At 38.9% G+C, this 25736-nt stretch overlaps 1 protein-coding gene and 1 long non-coding RNA gene across 6 annotated transcripts in view; one reads left to right on the top strand and one right to left on the bottom strand.

The window, feature by feature from the left end:
* The first annotated feature begins 1833 nt into the window (after positions 1–1833).
* On the top strand, positions 1834–25736 carry IL18 (interleukin 18). Of its 5 annotated transcripts, none has more exons than XM_059707878.1 (7): positions 1834–2017; positions 11402–11538; positions 12362–12448; positions 14780–14791; positions 19320–19454; positions 20680–20813; positions 25157–25736. In XM_059707878.1, the coding sequence occupies exons 2-7, from the start codon at positions 11415–11417 to the stop codon at positions 25394–25396; spliced, it is 732 nt and encodes a 243-aa protein (XP_059563861.1). In that variant the 5' UTR covers positions 1834–2017; positions 11402–11414; the 3' UTR covers positions 25397–25736. The 5 variants fall into 5 exon arrangements, with proteins under 5 accessions (XP_059563861.1, XP_059563862.1, XP_059563864.1 ...); XM_059707879.1 differs by lacking the exon at positions 11402–11538 and adding an exon at positions 3487–3627; XM_059707881.1 differs by lacking the exon at positions 11402–11538.
* The window catches only part of LOC132240554 (uncharacterized), a 28415-nt gene continuing 5038 nt past the window's right edge, over positions 2360–25736 (bottom strand). Inside the window, exons 2-3 of the long non-coding RNA XR_009454353.1 lie at positions 4546–4684; positions 2360–2594 (exon numbers count right to left, since the gene is read on the bottom strand). This is a non-coding gene — a long non-coding RNA (uncharacterized LOC132240554). The remainder of the gene's footprint in view (positions 2595–4545; positions 4685–25736) is intronic.

Genomic DNA, 25736 nt, shown 5'->3' with positions numbered 1-25736 from the left:
ATCGTCTGAGAGCTGATAACCACCTACGTTGAAATTTTCCCCATCTCTGGTAAAGTGAGGGGAAAAGTAATGAAAATCCCATAAAGCCAATGTATTTACTTTAAAGAATTGCCATTTATTCTAACACTATGTCCTTCCTAATGTTTTTTGGTGTTAAAGTGTCCTTTCAGCCGAAACTAGTTTGGCTCAGTGGATAGAGCGTCGGCCTGTGGACGAAGGGTCCTGGGTTCGATTCCAGGCACATCCCCAGTGGGAGATGGCAGGAGGCAGCTGATCAATGTTTCTAACTATCTCTCTCCCTTCCTCTCTGTAAAAAAATCAATAAAATATATATATTTTTTAAAGGTGAACTTAAATAAATAAAATTTAATCTTAAACTTAATAAAATTTAATGTCCTTATTTAAAATATAAAATTATGCACTCAGCATTTATCTATTCTTCATTATTATAATTATTGTGGTCCATTAAATCCCAAAGTGTGGAGAATACTGATCTAATTCCTCTCCCAGCCTTCACAGTGTATGATCTCCAAACAGGTAGTTAGCTAGTTCTTAAAATATTTCCAGGAAAAAATTATTCTACCTAATACATAAATGTCTACATCAGATTAAGAGAACACTATGGACATTTTATTTTACTTTTAAAATCTTGTCTCCATTGCATAAGCTAAATGAGTACAAATAAGTGAGAGGGTGTGGAGGGTTATAGTTTTCCAGTGGTTTAAAATATTCAAAGGGCTATCATCATCTCATTTAATCTTCACAAACAACCCTATGGAGTAGGTAGAACATTTGGGTTACTCTATAAAATATAAAAATTTTAAAAAAATGTGTGTCCCAAAACTAAGAAATAGATTGTTATGCATTCTACATTGTTACAGTTGGAGAAAGGTAATTGGCAATAAGCCATTTAAAATTAACTTGTTTGGTCCTCTGCTACTGATCATTGACTCCACTTCATACTTTCATGTTGACTGGCCCAGTTGGACATTACAGTTGGAGGATGAAAACTCGTTATCTCAATGTCAATCATATGTGCATTCTTATCATACACTCCTCTCTTTTTTTTATCATACACTTCTTAAATGTACACTTTTTTCTTCTGATAACCGCCACACCAAGTACCTCCCGTCATCCTGCCATAGACTTATTTTGTAATCACTACTGTGGGCATGATGTTTTTATGATCTTATAAAATTAAAACACTCTTGTTGAAAACCAAACCAACAAACAAAATATAAAACTAGCTGCTAATGTAAGTTTTTTTTCCTAACTCTAGAACCCCTGTTTCCTTATAGTCTCTGTACTGGCAAAAAAGCAAAAACCAAAAGTCACTTTGCTAATTACCTTGCTAGCAAGGTAGTATGATTTAGCATATGTTCAAGGGAAAAAAAATTGTCTAAAAAGCTTTGTTTCTACTAATTATTTCCAAGACTGTGATATTTACATTCTGCTTCTCAAAAGTTATGTTTTAGGTGCTATAATTACATTACATGAATTATTCTAATAGGGCTAATTATTCAGCACTGTTTAAGAAAGTTTTGTGCTGAAGTACGAAAAGAAAGTCTCAAACAGATTAATGTGAAAAAGATGCTTTCAATTGACAGATGCTTTTTTTAAAGTTGCTTGGATATACTTCTGAAAGAGGGACAAACTTTGGGCAGTCAGAACTTCAACTTTTACAGAAGAAATTATTTCATTGAAATAATGGTTGTACATTAAAAAAATACCCACATTCTTTGACAATTTATTTCAAGTTCTATTGCCCTAAGAGAGAGCCCACAGTTAAAGGCGGGTCCAAGACGTGCCAAGTCTCCTCCCTCCAATTTTCTTCCTCGTTCCTCCCTCTTCCTCTGAAGGGCTGGCACGAATGAGCAGCGAGGCGTGTGGTTCTCAATGCTTTTTGCATTCCCTGCTGCCTGCTGAGGAGGCTATCACTTTCTACACAGCCTCCTGAAAAGAGAGAGACCTGAAACCGTCCAGACCACTTCTTCGTCTAGGAAACGATTGAGCACAGGTAAGCAATAATCATTCCTCTTTCTTTGGAAACCCAAGCATGGCGATTAGGGGTAAATAAGCTAGAAAAGCGATTGAGAGAAATTTAAGTGTTCTGACATCTTTTTGATGGGCAGTCAGTAACAACATAAGGAATATAGCAAAGCCAGAGTCGAAATTTTTTCTCTCTTTTAGCAAACAGTGAAGAGTACCACTTTAGAGCAAATATTCTCAAACTTTTTGGTCTCCTGATTTCTTTACATATCTATAAATTATTAAGGACCCTGAAGTATTTTTCTTTCTCTAGGTCATTTACTGTATTACTGTCATTTACAGTATTTCAATTAAAACTGAGAAATTTTAAAAATAGTGACCTATTAATTTATTTTAAAATAACAAAAAGCCACACATGTTAGCATAAATAACATTTTAAATTATAGATCACTAAAAAAAACTATAAAGAGTGACATTGTTTTTTATTTTTACAAATCTCTTTAATGTCTGCCTTAATCGAAGACAGCTGCATTCTCATCTGCTTCTGGTGCAATCTCTGTAATATCAGACAGAATGTAGCTTCTGGTAGACTCCATTGTATACTCCTGAGAGAATGGCGATGAAAAAGACAAATTACATGTTAGAATTACTATGGTAATAACTTTGACCTCATGAACCACCTGAGAGCTGCTGCTTTAGAATGACAACATAGATAAGCTTTTCATTAAAGGGAGTCTCAGCTCCGAATCAATTATTTTAAAAGCAAACACAAAATTTGCCAAAGGTTGAGCATCTTGATGGAAGCTGCCCCAGCACCTTTAGGCTGGGCAACATTTGGACAATATACAATTCCCCAGAAGAGGTTTATTTTACAGTAACAAAGGGGCTGAATAAATATCTGTTTTGACGTATGTATAACAAAAATTAGGACACCCTTAAAAATCCTCTTTTCTTTTTGCCTATATGCAGCTATTTCGGGTTCAATTAAATCTTCCTTTAAAATATCTTTTTAAATCTGATTTGTTCATATTATCTCTCCATGAATATTATGAATTCTTACTTGAATTTCTACATCAATCCTTATAGTAGTTTCATAACCTGTCTCTAATCTCATTCAGAATGCACTGTCAGCTCAGTAACCTGCTTCCCTATTGCCTGTGAAATTAAATTCAACTTCCAAAGCCCTCCATGATTCAACCCCACCTTACCCTGTGTTCCCCGCAGGGCAGCCGGAGTGTCCTCTAGCATAAAAAGTATGGCCTCATTCAGTCCAGCACACCCCCGTACCACCACCACCACAACGTTGTTGTTGTTTTAATTATCACATAAATGCTCTTCCATCTGTTTAACTTTTAAGCATCCTTTCAGATTAAATTCCATTTTTCTTTTCACACAAGGCCATTCCAACTACATCCGTTCCATTTTGGCTTTTAGTCTGTATTTAGCAGTTAATTCTGTATCTCTTATCATTAATTCTTTACTTAAATCTTTACCTAGGTCTACTCCCACACCAACATACAGACATTAATAAGATGGCAAAATTTTCAAGGACAAAGTGATTTATAGAACTGAAAAGTTGGGTTTTGAATCTTGTTGCTGGCAAGATGACTACACACCTGATTTCAGGGAATTTGTTAGGTAATATGCTCCTCATTTTATCCCATACTATTCTGCAGCATTGGAACATTTTTACTTTTAATCTAATAGTATGTTTTTAAACTCCTACTAGCTTAACAATGCTGACTATCTAATAAATATTCAATCAATACATGTTGTTTTAGATTATAAGGAAGTGGTTATTAGGGCATTTGCCACAAATAAATGGGGTGTTTTTTTCTTGAGACTTAAGTAGAATTGAGAATTACAAAATACTGGAGCTGGAAAAAACCTTAGAGATTGGCCATTCAACTCCCTGTTTATCCAAATGAGAAAACTGAGACCCTCCTCATTAAATGACTGGACCCAGACAAGTTTGGAACACATTTGGCCTAATTTCCATCATAATTTTCTACCATTTGCTAGAATCTAGCTCGTTTCCAAAGCTTGCATAACTAAAACTGTTTTTGTTTCAAAAAACTAATTGTCACTGCATCTCCCTGAGAAGATCTTTCTAAGATGGTTTATAACTCTTTTTAAAAAAAAAAAGTCAATAATCTGAGTATCTTAGATGAAATATTTTTAAACATTTTTATCCAATAGAAACTATAATTTTTATAGCTTAGTTAAGAAAGCAAAGAAGCACAGATGAGAAAGGAAAAGGAAAGTTGGGGGAAGAGGAAAGGAACACTATTCTTATAATCATAGATGTACAAGATCTAACAAAAAGAATGGCAAGAGAATAAAGAATTCAAAATAAACTCGCATGAAGTAAAGATAAACTAACTACCAGGGAACAAAAGAAGAGGAAGAACATTAGAGAAAGTATTCTATCTTAAAACCTGCTTTTAGACTTCCCCCATTTTCTTTTTCTCATTGGCTTTAAGATGGAGTGAAAGTTTTAAGACAGAAAAAATGTCAAGCCCTGGCCGGTGTGGCCAAGTTGGTTGTGTATCATACCATGCTTTGAGAGGTTGCCAGTTCTATTCCAGATCAGGGCAATGCCTGCATTGCACCCAGTCAGGGGCCTGCAGGAGACAGCCAATCCATGTGATTTCATATCATGTTTCCCTCTCTTGCTCCCTCTTCTTTCCTCTCTCTAAAAATCAATAAAAAAAAATTGTAAAAAATAAAAATTCTACCAACCCTTTATCCATTGTTGTCATGGTGACAAGTTTTATCATAGCAAACATTTATTTATTTACTGTGTGTAAGTTCTTTTCTGGTGCTGAAGATTTTTTAAAAGAGAATACCTTGTTATCTTAAAGAAATTCAGGCTAAAGCTGGGCAGAACTATTTGTCATCAAAATAATCTCTTTTTTTTTTTTCATTTATGAAGGGTCTTCTCCCTACTCTTTTTTTTTTTTTTTAAATGTATCTTACTGATTTTTTACAGAGAGGAAGGGAGAGGGATAGAGAGTTAGAAACATCAATGAGAGAGAAACATCAATCAGCTGCCTGCTGCATGCCCCCTACTGGGGATGTGCCTGCAACCAAAGTACATGCCCTTGACCGGAATCGAACCTGGGACCCTTCAGTCCGCAGGCTGACACTCTATCCACTGAGCCAAACCAATTATGGCCAAAATAATCTTAATTCAATGTAAGAGCTATTTCAGATGTCTGGAGGAGGGAGGATTGGGGAAGGTGGGTACTGAGAAGAGAATGATTAGCTAGGAATGTAGGAGTTAGGGAAGTTTTCCTAGAGGAGATGTTTGAGCTGGGACTTAAAGGAAGAGGGCTTGACAGGGTGGGGGGTGGGGGGAGGAGAAAGGCAGGGATAACTCAGGCAACAGTATGTAGTGGGGGAGAGTCTGGAAGCAAGAAAACCAAGAAGAGTAGTATTAAAATAGAAAGTTCAAGGAGTGTTGAGGGCTTGATTTAAAACAGTTCCAGTGTGGCCTGGCCGGTGTTGCTCAGTGGTTGACCATCAACCTAAGAACCAAGAGGTCACGGTTTGATATCTGGGCAGGTCACATGCCCAGGTTGCAGGTTCGATCCCCAATGTGGGGCGAGTAGGAGGCAGCCAATCAATGTTTCTCTCTTATCATTGATATTTCTATCTCTCTCTCTCCCTCTCCCTTCCTCTGTGAAATCAAAAAATATATATTTTAAAATTAAATAAATAAAACAAAACAGTGTGGATGGAGATGGAGGGGTGATACCAAATTATAAATCCATTTCTGAGTTATAATCTACAGTATTTACGAGGCAGAGAAAAGATTAGGCAGCTTAATGGTTGAGCATAGTAGACCCAGGCACCAAGAGGGCACCAATTCAATTCCCAGTCAGAGCACATGCCATGGTTGCAGCAGCTTGATCCCCAGTAGGGGGAGTGCAGGAAGCAGCCAATCAATGTTGATGTTTCTCTCTCATCAATGTTTCTATCTCCCTCTCCCTTCCTCTCTCTCTAAAAAAAGTAATATAAACATTTTTTCAAAAAAGATTAGGCAAAGGAGTCAAGAAGGACTTCCAGGTTTAGTTTTGAACAGATCATTTGAACATGTTTGGCAAAGTAATTCATTAGTATATCTTACAGTTGGGACAATGCATCTGGAGCCAGAAATTGAACTTTGCAACTTATATATCCCCCAATAGCTACCACCCTCTCTCTTCACTTTATAGCCAAACTTCCTAAAAGAATAGTTTGTATTCACTGTCTGTACTTTTTTCCCATCCCATTCTGTCCTAGATTTTTGTCAACCTGCCTTTTGTACCCTCACTTTCCCCAAACTGTTCTTTTCCCAAAATTTCCTAATTGTCAAATTCAATGAACAAGTTTAAACTTGTATCTAAAGTATGGGCTTTGCAGTATCTGATTTCAAGCAGCGCCTCCCAGAAGCTCCTTTTTTCCTGGATTCCTATGACACTTCTCTCTTAGATTTGCAAAACTGAAAGAATTATTTTCCACTCAAGCCTCTCTTTTATTCTTTTTCTTAGTTAATGAGGTAACACTCAACAAATTGCTCAAGTCAGAAACTTTAAAGTCATCCTCAGTTCCTTCTTCCATTCAACCCACAACCGATCAGCTAAAAAAAAAATCCTGCTATTAACCTCTCATGAGTCCATCCTCTTCCTTTCATCCCCCACAGGTACTACCTTAGTTTATACAGGCTCATCAACTCTTCCCTTAACTGATAAAATTGCCTCTAAGGTTGTTTTCTAACTTTTGTCCAGTCTTACCCATCAAATCCATTCTCTACACTGCTGCCAGATTATTGACTTTTTAAAACATACATCTGAACACATCTTTCTCCTACTTGAAGTAAGGCAGTATTTTTTCAGAAAAAAAATTGCAAATTCTTTAGTTTAGTTAAACAGGTCTCTATAATCCAACTCTCCTTTACAAGCTTTAGTCAAGCCAAACTTCATTGCAAGTTGCATTTTATGTGACTTGAATTAAGCAGAATCAACAAATGTAATATAAAAATAATAGTCTCACACCGGCCAGTGTTACTCCACTATTTGAACATTGTCTCATGCACAACAGGTCAAGAGGTAGCCAGTTCAATTTCCAGTTAGGGCACATGCCAGATTTTGGGCTTGATCCCCAGTAAAGGGTGTTTGGGAGGCAGCCTATCCATGACTCTCTCATCATTGTTTCTCTATATATATTCCTCTCTCCTTTTCTCTCTCTAATAAAAACATATTTATTTATTTTTTTTAAATATATTTTATTGATTTTTTACAGAGAGGAAGGGAGAGAGATAGAGAGTTAGAAACATCGATGAGAGAGAAACATCGATTAGCTGCCTCTTGCACATCTCCTACTGGGGATGTGCCCGCAACCCAGGTACATGCCCTTGACCGGAATCGAACCTGGGACCTTTCAGTCCTCAGGCCGACGCTCTATCCACTGAGCCAAACCGGTTTCGGCATAATAAAAACATATTTTAAAAAAAATAATAATAGTCGCACCCTGGCCAGTGTGGCTCGGTTGTTTGAGCATTGTCCCGTGTACAAGAGGTCAAGAGGTCGCTAGTTCCAGTCCAGTTCAAGTCCAGTCAAGGCATGTGTCCAGGTTTCCAGCTCAATCCCCAGTAAGGGGTGTTCAGGAAGCAGCCTGTCCATGTCTCCCTCATCAGTGTTTCTCTATATATATTCCTCACCCTTACTCTCTCTCAGCTAAATAAAAACATGTTTTAAAAAATAATAATAGTCTCACCCTGGCCAATGTAGCTCAGTAGTTGGAGTGTTGGCGAGCACACCAATGGGTCTCAGGCTCAGTTCCCTGTCAAGGGAACTTACCTGGTTGCAAGTTTGAACCCCAGCCTGGTCAGGGCATGTGAGGGAGGCAACCAATCAATGTGTTTCTCTCACATTGCTGTTTCTTTCTCTCTCTCTCTCTCTCTCTCTCTCTCTCTCTCTCTCTCTCTCTCTCTCTCCTCTTCCCTGCCTTTCCTCCCTCCCTCCCATTCTCTCTAAAAAGCAATGGAAAAAATGTCCTTGGGTTAGCATTGACTAAAATAGTAATAATAATAGTCTCACTTTATAGGCAAAGTGGAAATATGCGAGCTCCAAATTAGTTTATCTAAAATGACATAATCTCAAAATGGTAGCAAAGTGAGTTGTGCACTGTTAACACTACTGCCACATGGAAGTGTCTCTTATATCTGGTAAATTATCTGCTTCCATGTCAGCATTATGTAAGTGAGACTGTTCTTTATCTCAGAAATTCTTGAGACATACAGCTATTGTTGTGCTATTATTTCTTTTACATTCACTACTACTATCATTTAAAATATTTTTATATCTGATAATGATGTTATCAGAGTGCTAAGGAGTATGATTACTGCTTGTGCTGAAAAACAAAGAAATAAAGTGGGACAAAATTTAGATGCAAGTAAACAATATTAAAAAGTCTAAGTACCACCATGATAGCCTGTGTAGAGAGAGCACACTGCAAAACATTAGTAGTAATGCTGAGAAAGATGAAGAAAGAAAGGAAGCAAGAATCTACTTTGGTTGTTGTAGATTTATGGACTCCAAAGATACCTCCTGACATATGTTTATACTTATTCCCAAGGAAAAGTTAATCTTGAACTATGTGAGATCTTCAGAAATGCATTCTTTCTGTAAAATGTGGCTGCATTTGCATTAATTGCAGGGGGAATGATGGGGCTCCAAACAAGCCATATTCTCTCAGCCTCCCTACTTCCTGGCTTTTGCTCACAGTCTTCTCTCTTTGTGGAATGCTCTCCCCCAGCCATGAAAATGCCTGCCTCTCTTTCAAGGCAGCACAATCATCTTTTCCTCTCAGAAGCCTTCTTCAACACCACCAGGCAGAGAACATCTCTTGTAAATCCAGTTATTACAACATTTATTATACTATTTTGTAATTGTTTATATATTTGTCTCTCCCACTAGATTCTGAGTAATCAAAGGGTAGGAATGAAGTTTCCTGCATGTGTGTTTGTCAGCTTTCTAGCCCCAAGCCTAACACATGCTGGATACTCAACAATTAATAGATGAATGAATTCAAAAATTGTGTAGTAGTATTATTATTTTTAAAGTATTTGTGTCCTACTCTAAATCCATTTACTCACTGACTAACCAAAAAACTGTAGCAAACACTAGTAGTTTCATCCAATTTCTACACATACTACTTAGTACTTTTTAGGTGAATTACTTTCATAAAACATGTATGCATTACATATTAAAATTTGTAGAGAAGACCACCCTAGCCATTATCATATATAGAGAGAGAGATAGAGATAGAGAGATAGAGATATATATGGCTAATATGCAAAGTGTCCCCTCAGGAGTTCTACTGGGAGACCAGGAATTTGATTGCTCTCTATGACATGTGCTGACCACCAGGGGGCGGCACAGAACAAAGGAAGGCCCAGGCCAGCAGCCAGCAGCTGGGGAAGGAAGGCCCCAGCCAGCAGCTGGAAGCCAGAAGGAAGGCCCGGCCAGCATCCTGGTCACTGGCCAGGCCTAGGGACCCTACCCATGCACAAATTTTGTCCACCGGACCTCTAGCATATATATATATATATATTTATATTTATATTTATATTTATATTTATATTTATATTTATATTTATATTTATATTTATATTTATATTTATATTTATATTTGTATATAATATATCTACAATTTAATAACTACCCACACAATTTAATAACTATCCACACTTGTATGTGTATAAGAAACCGCACCTAGAAAAAAACTGTTAAATAGTCACCAACTAGAAAGTATTTGGGGTTATCTTAATTTGGATTAAGTTTTTGCAACTGGGTTTTAATTTCCTGATTCCTCTACCATGTATGTTTGGCCTTAGTAGACTATGCTAGAAAAAAATCGAGTCAGTTCTCTACCTATGAGCATAGATTTATAAACACCCCTATACATATCAACAACAATTGTGACTCAACTACCTTCTTTGGAGCCCCAACCATAACTGCTCTCGGACCCAAGATACTCCTAAACTCTAGAGTAGAGCATTTTAATCATTTCTGTGGCAAAGATCTCCATAGGCAATCTAGTAAAATCTCTGGACCTCTTCTCAGATAATGTTTTTACCTGCATGCAATTAAATACTTGGGATTGCCCTAGCCCCGTGGTTGGCAAACCGCAGCTCGCGAGCCACATGCAGCTCTTTGGCCCCTTCAGTGTGGCTCTTCCACAAAATACCACGTACGGGCGTGCACATACAGTGCGATTGAAACTTCATGGCCCATGTGCATAAGTCGGTATTTTGTGGAAGAGCCAGTATTTTGTGGAAGAGCCACACTGAAGGTGCCAAAGAGCTGCATGTGGCTTGTGAGCCGCTGTTTCCCGAGACGCAGTTTGGCAACCACAGCCCTAGCCAGTTTGGCTCGGTGGCTCGGTGGATAGAGCGTCGGCCTGTGGACTGAAGGGTCCCAGATTCAATTCCAGTCAAGGGCATGTACCTTAGTTTCGGGCACATCCCCAGTAGGAGGTGTGCAAGAGGCAACTGATTGATGTTTCTCTCTCATCGATGTTTCTATCTATCTTCCTTCCTCTCTGTAAAAAATCAATAAAATATATTTAAAAAAAAAAAAAAAAAAAGAGCACATGCCCGGGTTGCAGGCTCAATTCCCAGTAGGGGAAGTGCAGGAGGCAGCTGATCAATGGTTCTCATCATTGATGTTTCTCTCTCTCTCTCTCTTCCTTCTCTCTGAAATCAATAAAAATATATTAAATAAATAATTACATACATACTTGGGATTATAAAGGAAACTCATTATATTAAAATAGTGTCAAAATTTTTTTAACAAATTTTAATATAGTACATATGTGCTTCTTTATTAACACATATTAACACATTAAATAATAAGATCTGCTGATGGGACTTATAACTTCCATATATTTCAAAGTAGTAATGAGTTTAAACCATATATTTCAAGATCTCTGCAACAATAACAACACAATAGGAAATCTGTATATCTGTCAGTGCCAGTTCCAATAATGCTGTGATTTGTCTCCTATAACGTAATGGAAGGAACTTCTAAATTTTGGCAAAAGGCCATATAAACCTAAATTGGTGAAAATAAATACAGAGTGGTGCAAAAGTAAATATACTTACAGTTGTGAGTATATGAAACATGGTTTATTCTTGTATTGTTATTAATTATTGTATTATTTTCCATACAAACAATGGTAAAACTAGTTTTTTTTTCCCATCCAACTTCACAGATTTCCCAGATTTAGAACCCCTGTTCCACAGACAAAGACCTGGAAATATACATACCATATTGGAGTAGGGTGGAGTAGGCTGGGGCAGGAGAGAAAAGCAAAACAAAATTGTTGACATTTTCATATCCTATATTATTTGATTTTTTTACAGAAAGATTGCATTTATGTATTACTTGTATAAAAAGCATAATATCCAGATTCCAGATAAAAAACTGCTGCTGCTCAAGGAGGAAGAAGGCTGTCAGATACTAGAGCCTTCAGCCCCCTTTCCCTCTGCCTCACTCCCAGGTGGAAACGCCATTTTCTCATTCCCTCACCTTTAGCACTTGGATAAACTTTCAGTCTCTCAGGCACAGGAACCCACTGGTTGTAAGAAAGATAGAACCAATCTGTAGTTAAAGGACAAGATTAGGTGTATTTCTGGCATTTTATATTTATATTGATTGAAGCAGGGAGTCCCTCGGGGGTGAGGATGACAGAGCCCCAACGCGCTAGGGCGTCTGCATGCACGACTCCGGGGACCAGGTTCATTGATGCAGATCCGTTTTATTGTGGAACTACAGGGGTATATATAGCATGAGGGGACCAATCAGAGGGAGACACGTTGCTATAGGCGACCAATCAGAGGGAGACACGTTGCTATAGGCGACCAATGGCTGAAAGGCTGGGGTACTATGCACATGGCTCTAGGAGTTAGTTCAGGCGGGCATTGCTACTTCCTGGTGTGCCGAGGAAGCATGTCATGGTGGAGTGTGCTCACACCATTGCATCAGCCGCAGCGCTGAGACATACTTCCCGAGCTCTACTACATTGATGATAATATAATTCCGTTTCATAGTGGGACACTTAGCCACCCTTTGTAACAGTGTTTAATGAGAAAATGCTTTCTAGATTCCAAATATCTGATGGTTTGCAAAGAATTTGTGAACACGTGTATGCATAAGCGGAAGACTCCGGCATCTTTTAAATGTCCAGAGTGTTGGTCAGCATACTGGGTGATACACTGACTTCTGAGCTTGGAGGTAGTACAAGGCAATAAGGAGTAAAAGATCCCTTTTGTGAAAAAGGAACAATCACTACCTTTTAACAGACGGCTCTTTGCTTTCATTAGGAATAAAGATGGCTGTTGAAGCAGTAGAAAACAATTGCCTCAATTTTGTGGGAATGAAATTTATTGACAACACACTTTATTTTGTAGGTAAGTCTAAAGCAATAGGCCAAATACAGGTTTCAGATCAATGTATTCAACTAGAAAAGGCATTGTGAGATGAACTATTAAGTGACTCCTTACTGTCATCAAATTCCATTGTAATGCTAATGATATACTTCTCTGGAAAAAGGAAAATTGGGCTTCTGGAAGTTAAGCATAATATATCCATGGTCCCAGCACCTTGTCCATCACATGACCTGGCACTTCAGTTAAGCAGTAGCCCATTTACAAGGTGAAAGCTAGTGCACATCATGATAATTCCACAAAATTGGGTACATTCAAGGAATACAATTTCCCTAAGCCAACTGGCAGATTATGTAAGAGACTAGAGGCCCAGTGCACAATTTCTGCACTCAGGGTGGGGGGAGGGTCCCTCAGCCTGCCCTGTGCCCTCTCGCAGTCTGGGACCCATCAGGGGATGACCACCTGCTGGCTTAGGCCCACTCCCCGGGGGATTGGGCCTAAGATGGCAATCAGACATCCCTCTGGCAGCCCAGCAGCCCTAGGGGGATGTCCACTTGCCAGCGGGGAACAGGCCTAAACTGCAGTCGGACATCCTTAGTGCTGCTGAGGAGGCAGGAGAGGCTCCCACCACCACCGCTGTACTGGCAGCCATCAGCCTGGCTTGTGGCTAAGCAGAGCTTCTCCCATGTGAGAGCGCCCTGACCACCAGGGGGCAGCTCCTGCATTGAGCGTCTGCTCCCTGGTGGTCAGTGTGTGTCATAGTGACCAGTCATTCCCAGTCTTTCTGCTGTTAGGGTCAGTTTGCATATTACCCTTTTACTATATAGGATAGAGGCCTGGTGCACGGGTGGGGGCCTGCTGGTTTGCCCTGAAGGGTGTCCCGGATCAGGGTGGGGGTCCCGCTTGGGTGCCTGGCCAGTCTGGATGAGGGGATGATGGCTGTTTGCAGCTGGTCGCACCCCCTTCAGGGTGGGGGTCCCCACTGGGGTGCCTGGCCAGTCTGGGTGAGGGGCTGAGGGCCGTTTTCAGGCTGGTGGGTGACTGAAGCTCCCAACCTCTCCTTTTTTTCTTTTCTTTTTATTCTGGGATTTATTTACCTTCTATGGCTGTCACTGGAGCTGAGAGCCGGCTTAAGCTCTGAGGCTCGGCTCCAGCTCTGAGACCTCGGCTGCTGAAAGCAGGTATCTGGGCTTTGTTTAGCTTCTATAATTGAAACACTGTTGCAACTCCAGCTCTGAGGCCCCACTGGCTGAAAGCAGGTTTCTGGGGATTGTTTAGCTTCTATAATTGCAACATAGTTGCTTATAGTGCAGCTCAGAGCTGGGTGGCAGCGGCAGGCGGGGAACCTTGGCTTCCTCCTTCACCGGAGCAAACAAGCCTCCTGTTCACTTCAGCTGCCTGGCTGCCGGCCGCCATCTTGGTTGGCAGTTAATTTGCATATCACCCTGATTAGCCAATGGGAAGCGTGTCGGAGGTACAGTTAATTACCATGTTTGTCGATTATTAGATAGGATACCTTAAATCTGTGAGTAAGCTGTACCATATAACGTAAATATATCTGGCAAATAAAAACAGATTCTTAAGATTAGTCTTCCATGGGCCATTTGGCTTCATTTGAAAGCTTCATAGAAAGTCCTGAGGCAACCTTCCACTGAACCAACAAATTTAAGAGTAAAATCTATCACTTTATAAAATTTCTTTTTAGTTACAAATTTACATTTACTAGTATAAACCCTGGATTTAGGTTTTATATCTAACTTACCAGAGAACACACTAAGTCTATCTAATGAGCTTTGTTTTATGGGACCTTGTGGATGATTATATAATACTAGAGGCCCGGTGCACGAAATTCATGCATGGGGGATTGGGGGGGTCCCTCAGCCTTGCCTGCACCCTCTCCAATCTGGGACCCCTTGGGGGATGTCCGACTGCTGGTTTAGGCCCGATCCCAGGGATCAGACCTAAACCAGCAGTCGGACATCCCTCTCACAATCCGGGACCACTGGCTCCTAACTGTTCACCTGCCTGCCTGCCTGATTGCCCCTAACTGCCTCCCCCTGCCAGCCTGGTCACCCCATGCAGCCTGCTGTTCAGTTGTTTGGTCATCCCTCACTAACCCCCCTGCCAGCCTTGTTGCCCCAAGCAGCCTGCTGGTCATTACTGTTACTGTGATGGTGTCCCAGACAATTTGCATATTCCTCTATTATTAGTATAGATTTCTGATAGGGCCAACAACAGTAAGATAGCAGTTAAATAATGGGGAGTGGCAGAAAAGAGTAACAAAAGGTAGGGTGAGAGGAGATTCTGAGTTGAAATATAGAATTTAACATTGTGTTTCTCTTTTTTCCCCTTTAGGTGAAAATGATGGTAAAGTATAAATTTATTTATTTTTCTTTGCTAAAGTAAAAAGAGCTACTTAAGCATCCCACAGACACACCATATCACCATTCTTAGCTGAGAGAAACTAGTACCAATCTATTTGAGAAGCTAATCTTCCCTCAAAGCAATGTGGACCCAGTAGCACAGCCTCGGAATAAAGCTGTCCATAAAGGATACAAAAGAAAACTCCAACAAAACTGCTTATTTACACTTTAGGCAATTCTTGGAATCTACAAAACAGACTTTGCCTGCTACACAGATTGTGAGATTAGCAGGAAGTCATGGATTCTCTAGAGGACATGGGAAAAGGAGATTTGAAGCCTGAAAATTGTAGTCCAAAATCAGTAACATCTTTGTTCTTTAACTCTCTCTCTCAGAAATGCTTTGGAAAAAAGCCTGGGAGGCTACCAGGGAAAAAATATTTTCAAAGTAGAGGAGATGGGGAAGGTGGGAGCAAGCAAGAACTATGAGGTGTAGTCATTAAGTCTGCAAGAAGTGGATGTACCCAGCCCTGTCCTTCTGGCATTCAGAGAGGATCATACCCTATCTGGTCTGTGAGCCTCTAACAGATGTCCAAATTGTTAAAGGTCATTATTTCTCATACTTTTCCTTAAAAATAGCACTTTCCACATTTTTAAGGTGATCATTACTGAACTATAAGTGAAAAAAGTAACTTAAAAATACTATTCATGTTTTTTTTGTTTTCCAGCTTCATTGAGATATAATGACATGTAACTCCTCGTGTTTTTTAAAGATTGCCCTACTCTCCATTTATTAATTCAATATATATGGGGGTAAAAGTAGGTTTACAGTTGTTCATATGGAAAACAATACAATAATTAATAAATAATAACACAAAAATAAACTCTATTTTGAGTACTCTCAATTGTAAACCTGCTTGTGCCACCCTGTGTTGACATCTGTATCTCAGGTACTGTTAGGCACTAGGATACAGTGGTAAGCAAATCACAGTTCCTATAGGTAGAAACAGGCACTTAAGGAAGGCAATTGGAACATGGTATGTTAAGGCACAGGATGCTATGGGAACATATAGAAAGGGCACCTATTTCAGTCCAGTAGATTCTGGGAGGACACTTTGAAGGAGGGACATTTTTGAAGAGGGTATAGAAGTTAGCCAAGGGAAAGTATTCTGAGCATAGAGAAGACCACATGAAAGGCCAAGATATGAAAGAAAGCATAGCATGTACAAGGAATCAAGAGTACTTCAGAATGAGAGTAGGAGAATGATGAGAGAATGATAAATAGGATGCAGATCAAGAAGGTTCTCTTCTTTCAAGATATGGAATTTGGGCCTTATCTTTGGGTAATGGGGCTTCATTAAGCAACATATGCATGATCTAGAATGGAAATTGGTTTGCTGCAAAAAGAGATCCAAAAATATAGTGATAGAATAAGATAGAAAATATTTCTCTCAAAAATAAGTCCAAGTAGGCAGTTCAAGATTAAGGATGCAGCCTGATGTTATTGGGATCTTAAGATGTTCTGTCTTGTTATTCCATTATGCCCTAGTTGTTTAATTCATTCACATACTTGAAAATCATCACCACACTTCCTGGGTCCATATCCCATCTAGCAAGAAAGGGTTCAAAATAAGAGGAAGATGGCCTATTCCTTTTAAAGGTTCTAGATGGAAGTCATACACATCAATTCTACTCATTTTCCATTGACTTTATTCTGAGTGGTCATGTGCCTCATTAAAATTCAGAGATAATTTTATCTAAAATTCAAAATTCTTTCTGGCTTCAGTATAAAGAGCTAGAGGCCCAGTGCATGAATTTATACATGGGTGGTATGGGCCCCCATCGGGTTGGGCGGGTGGGGGGGGAGGGGCCGTGGGCATTTGGCTGGCCCTGCCCCTGATGGGGGTGTTGGGGGCCAATCAGGGGCTGGGCCAGCAGGGGAACGGGGGCTGATCGGGGCCTGGATCAGGCTGGTTGGCTGCCGCAGTGCACATCATAGCCACCAGCCATTCCAGTTGTACTGGTCGTTCCACCGTTCTGGTCGCTGGACTTCTATATATATAGATTGGTGTGGGGACAAAAAAGGGGGGATGACAATTAAGAAGCTATTGTCCTTGTAAAAAATGATGGGGACATGAATTAGGCAGGGATAACAGGGTGCCGATAAAAAGCAATGAATGGATTTTATAAATACTTGGAAGAATCCAAGTATTTTGAGGTTAGCCTAGGGAGGGGATAGAGAGAAAGATGGTGCCTATATTTTCTCACTTAGGAAATGTGTACTATTAGTGAAATAGGAAGCACACGGGGAAGAGCAGGGTAAAGTGGTATGCAGAGCAAAGAGGAAGATAGATGATGAATTTAGTTTTGTATCTTGTCTGTGGGACATCCTAGTGGACATGTCCAGTAGATTCTTGGACATAATAGTTCTAGGCTTGGGATGAAAATTTGGGCTGGAGATAAACCTATAGGAGGCTTATGCGTAGAAATGACAGCTGAAACTATAGGAATAAAAAGACAAAACAGAAGAAATGTGTGAAGTGAGAAAGTAAAAGCCAAGGACTAAGTCAGGGGAATACCTATGTTTGAGGATGCAGTAGAAAGAGAAGCTAATAAACAAAAGAGTAACCAAAGAGGAAGAAGAAAAACCAAGAGAATGCCACAGAATCCCAGGAGAGATTTTCAAGATGGAGGTAACAGTCACTGTGTTGAATTTTACAGCCTTGAAAACCAAGGATAGGAAAGCATTTATTACATTTAGCAACAGGGAGTTTGGTGATCTCGCTGAAAGAAGTTTGGTGGAGAAATAGAGGCAGAGAGAGATTGCAATGAGTAGAAGAGTGAATGGAAAGTAAGGGAATGACACAGTTCTTACCAGAAGCTCCACTATGAAAAGAAGAAACAAGGCTAGGTACCGAATAGGATATGATTGATGGAGGAGTTTTAAATCTCAAAATGAAAAGAGTTTTGTGGGTTTTTTAATTATAAAAATAATGTGTTTATTATAAATGATTCAGGCAATTAAAAAAGAAAAACATGAAAAACATAGGAATACTAATAATCAGTATAATTTGGTGTATTATTTCTGTACTTCTTTAAATATATGTGAGTAAGAGTAGGTTTACAGTTGTGAGCATGTGCAGCACATCTTATTATTATATCATTATGTATTATTATATTATTTGTATTACAACTGTAAACCTACTTTTGCCCACATGTGTGTGTGTGTGTGTTTGTGTGTGTGTGTAATATTATACCTAAGTTTCTTTTTCTAGTTTAATACACATGGACATCCTTACATGGCAAAGAATAATTACAGTTATATTAAATTCATGATATTCCAAAATTTATTTGCTCAGTCCCCAATTGATATACATTTAAATTGTTTCCAGTGCTCCCATAAGCATTATAGCAGAGAAATATTTACACATTTTTCTGATTGTTCCTTTAGGAAAAAATCAAGGAAATAGAATTGCTGGGTTGATATAGAAGAGGGGATGATTGGTAAATCAAGGTTTCAGGAGAATATACATCAGAGCACAGGTAGGGTTAGCCTTAGATATCAGAAGGGGCACCTTTTCTACATTTCCCTTGGGACAAGAGGAATAAGGAAATGACTGGTGGTGCCACAGTAAAATTTGTAAGTGGAGTAGCAGGAAATCATTTATTGAAAGTGAAAGCAGAGATGATGATGTCGAGATCCTGAGGAGGGTAGGGAAGATCTGAAATGATAGCTATGGCTTATGAAAGAGGGTGCTGAACTGTTAAAAAAAAAAGTACTGACAATTTATATGCTTGCAGTGGCACCAGGTTGTGCATTTGTATAATTACCAGTGACACTCAGCAGCCAGGTTTGGAGTTTTGTAGTAGAAAGACAAATGAACAAATGAGTTTGGGATTGGAACGGCTGGCAAAGGGTAGACAAAATGATGAACCATAAGGTCCAGACTGCATAGAAAATGAAAGGAAGACAGGAAGGTTTGGGAGAGAGGAAATGCCTATTTTAAAATCAGGAGGACTCAGTGAAGCGGAGGAAAAGTATAAACCAACTAGGATAGGAGATTGTGATCAGAAAGCAGAGTGTTTGAATTTAACATTTCAGAGGTAGAGTAGTTCTGGGTGATAAGAAGAAGCAGAGTTGTCTTTGGAAATGGATTAAAAAACATTGTGCAACTTTATCTTAGCTGCTTCTGTAGCAGAAGATTGTGATCAGTATCTATTGAAAACTTAAATATAGCCGAAACCGGTTTGGCTCAGTGGATAGAGCGTCGGCCTGCGGACTGAAAGGTCCCAGGTTCTATTCCGGTCAAGGGCATGTACATGGGTTGCGGGCTCATCCCCAGTAGGAGATGTGCAGGAGGCAGCTGATCGATGTTTCTCTCTCATCGATGTTTCTAACTCTCTATCTCTCTCCCTTCCTCTCTGTAAAAAATCAATAAAATATATTTTTTAAAAAAAGAAAAATATATAGTATGCTTGTTTGTAAATTTTGGGGGAAAAAACTTATTTTTAATGCAATTTAATGTCCATCCTAGAAAACCTGGAGTCAGACTACTTTCGCAGATCTGAACCTAAATTGTCAGTTATACGAAATCTGAACAACCAAGTTCTCTTCGTTTCCCAGAGAAGCCACGCTGTGTTTGAAGATATGACTGATTCTGAGTGTGAAGGTATTTTTAAAATATATTTACAAACATAGAAATGACAAGCTACTTCTTATTCCCTTTTACTGCCTACTTTTTTCTATTATAGACCTAGTCCTTAAATGAAAAGTAATAGCAATAGTAATAATTTCACTTACAAGAAACTTTATAGAGTATCCAAATATTGTAGTTGAGATGAAAAATTGATACAATGAAGATATTGCCAGAGGTTGGGAGGAGGACGAAGAGGGTAAAGGGGATCAAATACGTGCTGATGGAAAACCACGTTTCAGGTGGTGGGCACACAGCAGAGTATACAGATATTGTATCCTAAAATTGTACAACCGAAATTTATATAATGTTATTAATCAATGTTACCCCAATAAATTTAATTAAAAAATTTTTTAAGATATATCTAGGGGTCATGTTACTCTGGACCTACATTTGGATCATGAGTTCCTTCATTGCAACTGCATGAACTGTACAAGATTTCTATAGAGTTGGATCCTTCATACCTGCTGGCTATAGCTGAAATTGCTGGTAGCATTTTCAAAACTCAAAATTAAAAATAAATATCAAGCATTTCAAATAAGTCTGTCTCCCATCAGAAATTTAGAGTGCTTAGGAAATGAATAAGTTTACTGTGCTTTCCAAGGTATAAATTCCAAATACCAAAGTTTAGGCAGAGTTGAAACAGTGAATGTGCACCCTTGAAAAATCCTGAATTTTTACCTTAACAGGTAGATTTTTAATATTGTATTTAGCATTTAAAAGTTAAAGACAGCCCTACTGGCGTGGCTCAGTGGTTGAGGGTCGACCTGTGAACCAGGAGGTCTTCATTCGATTCTGGTCATGGCATATGCCCAGGTTGTGGGTTTGACCTCCAGTGGGGGGCGTGCAGGAGGCAGCTGATCAATGAATCCCTTCATCATTGATGTTTCTATCTCTCTCTCCCTTCTTCTCTGAAATCAATAAAAATACAATTTTTTAAAGTAAAAGTTTAAGACAATCTTTCAGAATTCAGAATATCTCTTAAACACTCAAAATGTTACTGCTTTTGTGTGTGATACATATTTGAATGTGTTTTAAAGACTGTCTGAGCAATTGTGTATCATCTCCACTAACTGGCTGACTCACAGTGTGTGGGATGTGTAATGGGTCTATTAAGGATTATCCTTTGGCTAATTTCTATAAATATTGATTTGCAAAAATTCTTCTAACTAGTGTTCTCATTTGTTAATATTTATTTCAGAAAATGCATCCCTGACTAAAATTATAATATATACATATAAAGATAGCTACCCTAGAGGTATGGCGGTAAGCCTCTCTGTGAAGTGTCCAGATATGTTTACTCTCTCCTGTATGAACAAAGATATTTCCTTTAAGGTAAGACTAAACCTATATTTGATAGATAGATAGATAGATAGATAGATAGATAGATAGATAGATAGATAGATAGATAGATATGGAAATTTAGAAAACCTAAATATCCTCAGTCCAACTTTTTATCTAGAACAAGAATGGCAGGAAGCAGAGAACCATTAAAATAGTTCAACTCTTTAACCCATGATGCTTTTTCTAAGTCTGCCATAGGGAGGAAAGGTACAACACTTGTTTCACAGTCTGGGTCTTCTGAATAATCTATCTAAAGGTAAATAATAATATAGAAGACATACATGAATTATTACATTTATTTGAGAATTGCATGACTTTCCAAAATGTCTTGTTAAATGGAATGAAGCCAATTATCCTTCTGTAAGCCTTCTATGTACTTTGTGAATTATGATGATAATATTTTAATCCTAATTGTTTTTTATTCTAAATTCTTTATTGTTGAAAGTATTACATATGTCTCCTTTTTGCCCCCATTGACCTCTATCCGGCCGCTTCCCCCACTCCCGCCCCCAGCACATGTCCCTGCCCCACTACTGTCTGTATCCATTGGTTATGCTTATATGCATGCATACAAGTCCTTTGGTTGATCTCTTACCCCCCTCTCCCACCCTCCCCTGCCTTCCCGCTGAGGCTCGACAGTCTGTTCAATGCTTCTATGTCTCTGGATCTATTTTAGTTCATCAGTTTATTCTGTTCATTATATTCCACAAATGAGTGAGATCATGTGGTATTTATCTTTCTCCGACTGGCTTATTTTGCTTAGCATATGCTCTCCAGATCCATCCATGCTGATGCAAATGGTAAGAGTTCCTTCTTTTTTACAGCAGCATAGTGTTCCATTGCGTAGATGTACCACCATTTTTTAATCCACTCATCTGTTGATGGGCACTTAGGCTGTTTCCAAATCTTTGCTATTATAAATTGTGCTGCTATGAACATAGGGGTGCATATATCCTTTCTGATTGGTGTTTTTGATTTCTTCTGATATATTCCTAGCAGCGGGATCACTGGGTCAAATTGGAGTTCCATTTTTAATTTTTTGAGAAAACTCCATACTGTTTCCCACAGTGGCTGCACCAGTCTGCATTCCCACCAGCAGTGCACAAGTGTTCCTTTTTCTCCACATCCTCGCCAGCACTTGTCATTTGTTGATTTGTTGATGATAGCCATTCTGACAGGTGTGAGAAACCTAATTGTTTTATTCCTGCATCCTTCAGCTTTCAGTTGATATATATTATTTTTAATGTAAATCTAAGTGAATAAAATTAACAAGATTAGCTGTGAAAGCAATGGTATAATGTATCTCAAAGCCAAGTATAAATTATTTCTGGCCACTGCTTTTTTTTCTCTATTCTCCATTTTTTTTTCTCTTGAAGAGTTTCTGATTGGGGGTTTGCCAGTAAAATACTTGAGCAATGGGAACTGAAGTTTAGAATATGACCTAGTGGACATGTTGAGGGACAACTTGGAAGGAAGGAAAAAGCCACTCTAAAATATAATCCAAGTATAATCAGTGTGTATGCCACAAATACAACCTCCAAACAAATCCCTTAACCATCCCCTTCCAACCAGAGGGCCACCCTTTTGGGTGGCAATTTAGACTTCCCATTCACAGGCCTGACAAGCAGGAAGCTTAGTTATCATAATGGCTTTAGAGGCCTGGGATAGACAGGGTGGGTGGAGATGATTAAGCGTGTTGTTATCTAACAACAAAATCAAAAGGGAAGGAGGGAGATGGCCAAGCTCAAACTATGTGGGGTAAAGAAAAACTAATTCAGTTGCAGAAGCAGATTCAGAAACTGGGATAAGCCTAAGCTCTAAGTGGATTATTATTGAGAGAAACTGGGGAGTGTTGAAAGGGGTGGAAATAATGCTTGGCAAAAGAAAAGACAAGACAAGAGAAGGGAAGGGAAGGGAAGGGAAGGGAAGGGAAGGGAAGGGAAGGGAAGGGAAGGGAAGGGAAGGGAAGGGAAGGGAAGGGAAGGGAAGGGAAGGATGCTTGGTATACACTAGGAATTGGAGCAAATCAGATTTAGGGGATCCTGAAACTTATACAATTTGGGCAGGCCTTTTAATGAAAGAGAATATAAAATTACCAAAAGCATCAAGTTTTATTTAGAATAAGAAAAGAAGGGGCCTTAGAAGACATCTGTGCAAGTGGAGGGCTCTGACATTTAAGCTTCATTAGCTTCATAGCAAATCTGCTTCTGAAGGAACTCATTAAATATTAGTTAGAGGGAGGGATAAAGAGAGGGTGAGAGGAAGGAGGAAGGAGGAAGGAAGGAGGAAGGAAGGAGGAAGGGAGGGAGGGAGGGAGGGAGGAAGGAAGGAAGGAAGGAAGGAAGGAAGGAAGGAAGGAAGGAAGGAAGGAAGGAAGGAAGGAAGCTAGTTTTAGCTCATGATCTTTAACCCTTTTACCCCCACTAAAAAGGATCTTAGCAGTGATTATAAATATAGACTATGTTCTACTAGATAATAAGACACAACTTGCTGCCATTATGTGCTCACCTTTCTGTGTTGGTTACTAGCTATAAAGTCCTAGTGCTTATGGATACCTGCTGCCTTTGGGTAAGAACCTTCATGACACCAAGAGGGATTTGTTCAAGAAGTTACTATTAGTCTATTAGTGCCTGTTTCTTATATAGACATTTGGGCAGTCAGGATTCTCTCAAATGTGCTAATGCACTTGGGAAAGGGCAAACACACACACACACACACACACACACACACACACACACACACACACACACACACACCAAAAAAACAGATGTTAGCTCTGGCTTAACTTTCTCTGGGTCTAGATTCAACCCCTCCTGATGTAAACAATCCCATAGGTCCTTGGAGCACTCAATTTCATTATGTAGAGCTGTTTCCATATCCACTTACTGTGCACCTTCCCTACGATGGCTATGAATAATCAACACCAAAACCAAGGAGAGCTACTGCCCTAGGATTTCCTTGCCCCTGTTCTGAAATGTCACATTGAACTATGATTAGAGATCACCTGTTCTACCTATCCATACTCCCACTTTCAACCACAACTTTCCATGCCAGGTTTGAACTAACAGGTTCATCTCCTTCTAATATTTATAGAGCTTTTGAAGTTTTGGCTAAGGATTATTTCTCACTTATACATTAGAGTAGCTTAGTCCCAAATTCATTCCCCATTTTAAGGTCTCTTCCTAAATTCTGGGGTACTGTAGTCAGCTACAGAAATATATGTCAATGGGAGAACTGGTTTAAACTGTCAACAATTTAGGACCCCCTCTTATTGATAAAAGACAAAGTTAAGAGTTACGACTATAAATTCCGTAATTGGTTGAAAAGTTGGGAGGTAACCAAACTTCTTTCGCGCATCTTAGAAAGATGCTGGAATGTTATTTTGGATCTGGAGCTTTCTCTGTTAATCCTTAGTTAGGATCATGAGAATTTTTGCTGCCACGGGGTTAAAATTAAGTTCAAATACCTACAGTTCTGGGATTAACATGGAAAGAACCTTGGGTGGTCCTCAGAATTTCTAGTTCATCTTGAAAAGTAGGTATGGTCAACAAACCAGACCTAGCTGGTTTGGCTCAGGGGATAGAGCATTGGCTTGCAGACTGAAGGATCCCAGGTTTGGTTCTGGTCAAGGTCAAGGGCACATGCCTGGGTTTCGGGCTCAATCCCCAGTAGGGGTGTGCAGGAAGCAGCCAATCAGTGATTCTCTCTCATCATTGACGTTTCTATCTCTCCCTCTCTCTTCCTCTCTGAAATCAATAAAGATATATTTTAAAAATTAAAAGTAAATAAAATAAAATAAACCAATAAAATATATTTTTTAAGAAAAAGAAAAGTAGGAGATGAGGCCCAGAAATCAGGATTTTAAAAAGATTCCCAGGTGATTCTAATGTGCAGCCAAGGTTGAGAACCACTGAACTAGAGCTAGGCTAGGCTAGGCTATGGCTGGAGGTCATCAATGTCTTTAGCTCTGAATGGTTGGAAAAGACAGGAAATGACATTAGCCCATAAAAGGTGGTGCTCTTTGCTAGAAATCGACTCCATCTTGAGCAATGGGAGAAAGAGAAGAAAGCTATATGATTAAATAAATTGGGAAAAACTAGAGAGCTAGACCTGAATGTGCATTCCATGGTGGGAGCAGCCAAAGTGGACAAGGAGAATAGGAAATTAGAATTCAGAGGAAGAGGAAATCAGTGTTCCTATATGCTGAGATTTGTTTTTAATCTTGACTTGTGAAAATAAAAACTTCTTTAGTTCTGTGCAATAATATACTTCAAAATAAACTGCACAGATTCTGATTATTCATGCCCTAAAAATTAATATTTTTTTCTCTACAGAAAATGAGTCCTCCTGCTGATATCAATGATGAAAAAAGTGACATCATATTCTTTATGAGAAGTGTTCCAGGATTTTGCAATAAGATGCGATTTGAGTCTTCATTGTATGAAGGATATTTTCTAGCTTGTAAAACGGAGGGGGATCTTTTTAAACTCATTTTGAAAGAAAAGGACATAGATTGGGATGACTCTGTAATGTTCACTGTTGACTACAAAGAGCTAAATATTAAAATTTCATAGTTTGAACTTTCTGAGTTTTTATCTTCCAGAAAAGTTAAGTTTGAGTCTATAATTGTAATGATGAAATAAAATGAATAATGATCTCAAAAGATACCACTAAGAAATGAATAGTAAGCTTTCACAAAATTGAATTGACGCCCTTTTATGCAGATGAATAAATCATTTGTATAATGTAAAAAGATGCATAGTTTGAAAACATAGTCTACATTGTTGACATTGGAATATAGATTATACTCAATAAAAGTGTTTTGAATCTTTTGGGTTATGATGAAAGATACTGATATTTGAATTTTCTAATTATTAAGAATATCATTAAAACCATCAAAATTTTATAAAGAGA

This window comes from Myotis daubentonii, chromosome 9 (assembly GCF_963259705.1).
Source record: "Myotis daubentonii chromosome 9, mMyoDau2.1, whole genome shotgun sequence".
Classification (NCBI taxonomy): Eukaryota; Metazoa; Chordata; class Mammalia; order Chiroptera; family Vespertilionidae; genus Myotis; species Myotis daubentonii.
Note: the sequence above shows the minus strand (reverse complement) of the source record. Positions and strands in the feature narration are given on the sequence as shown.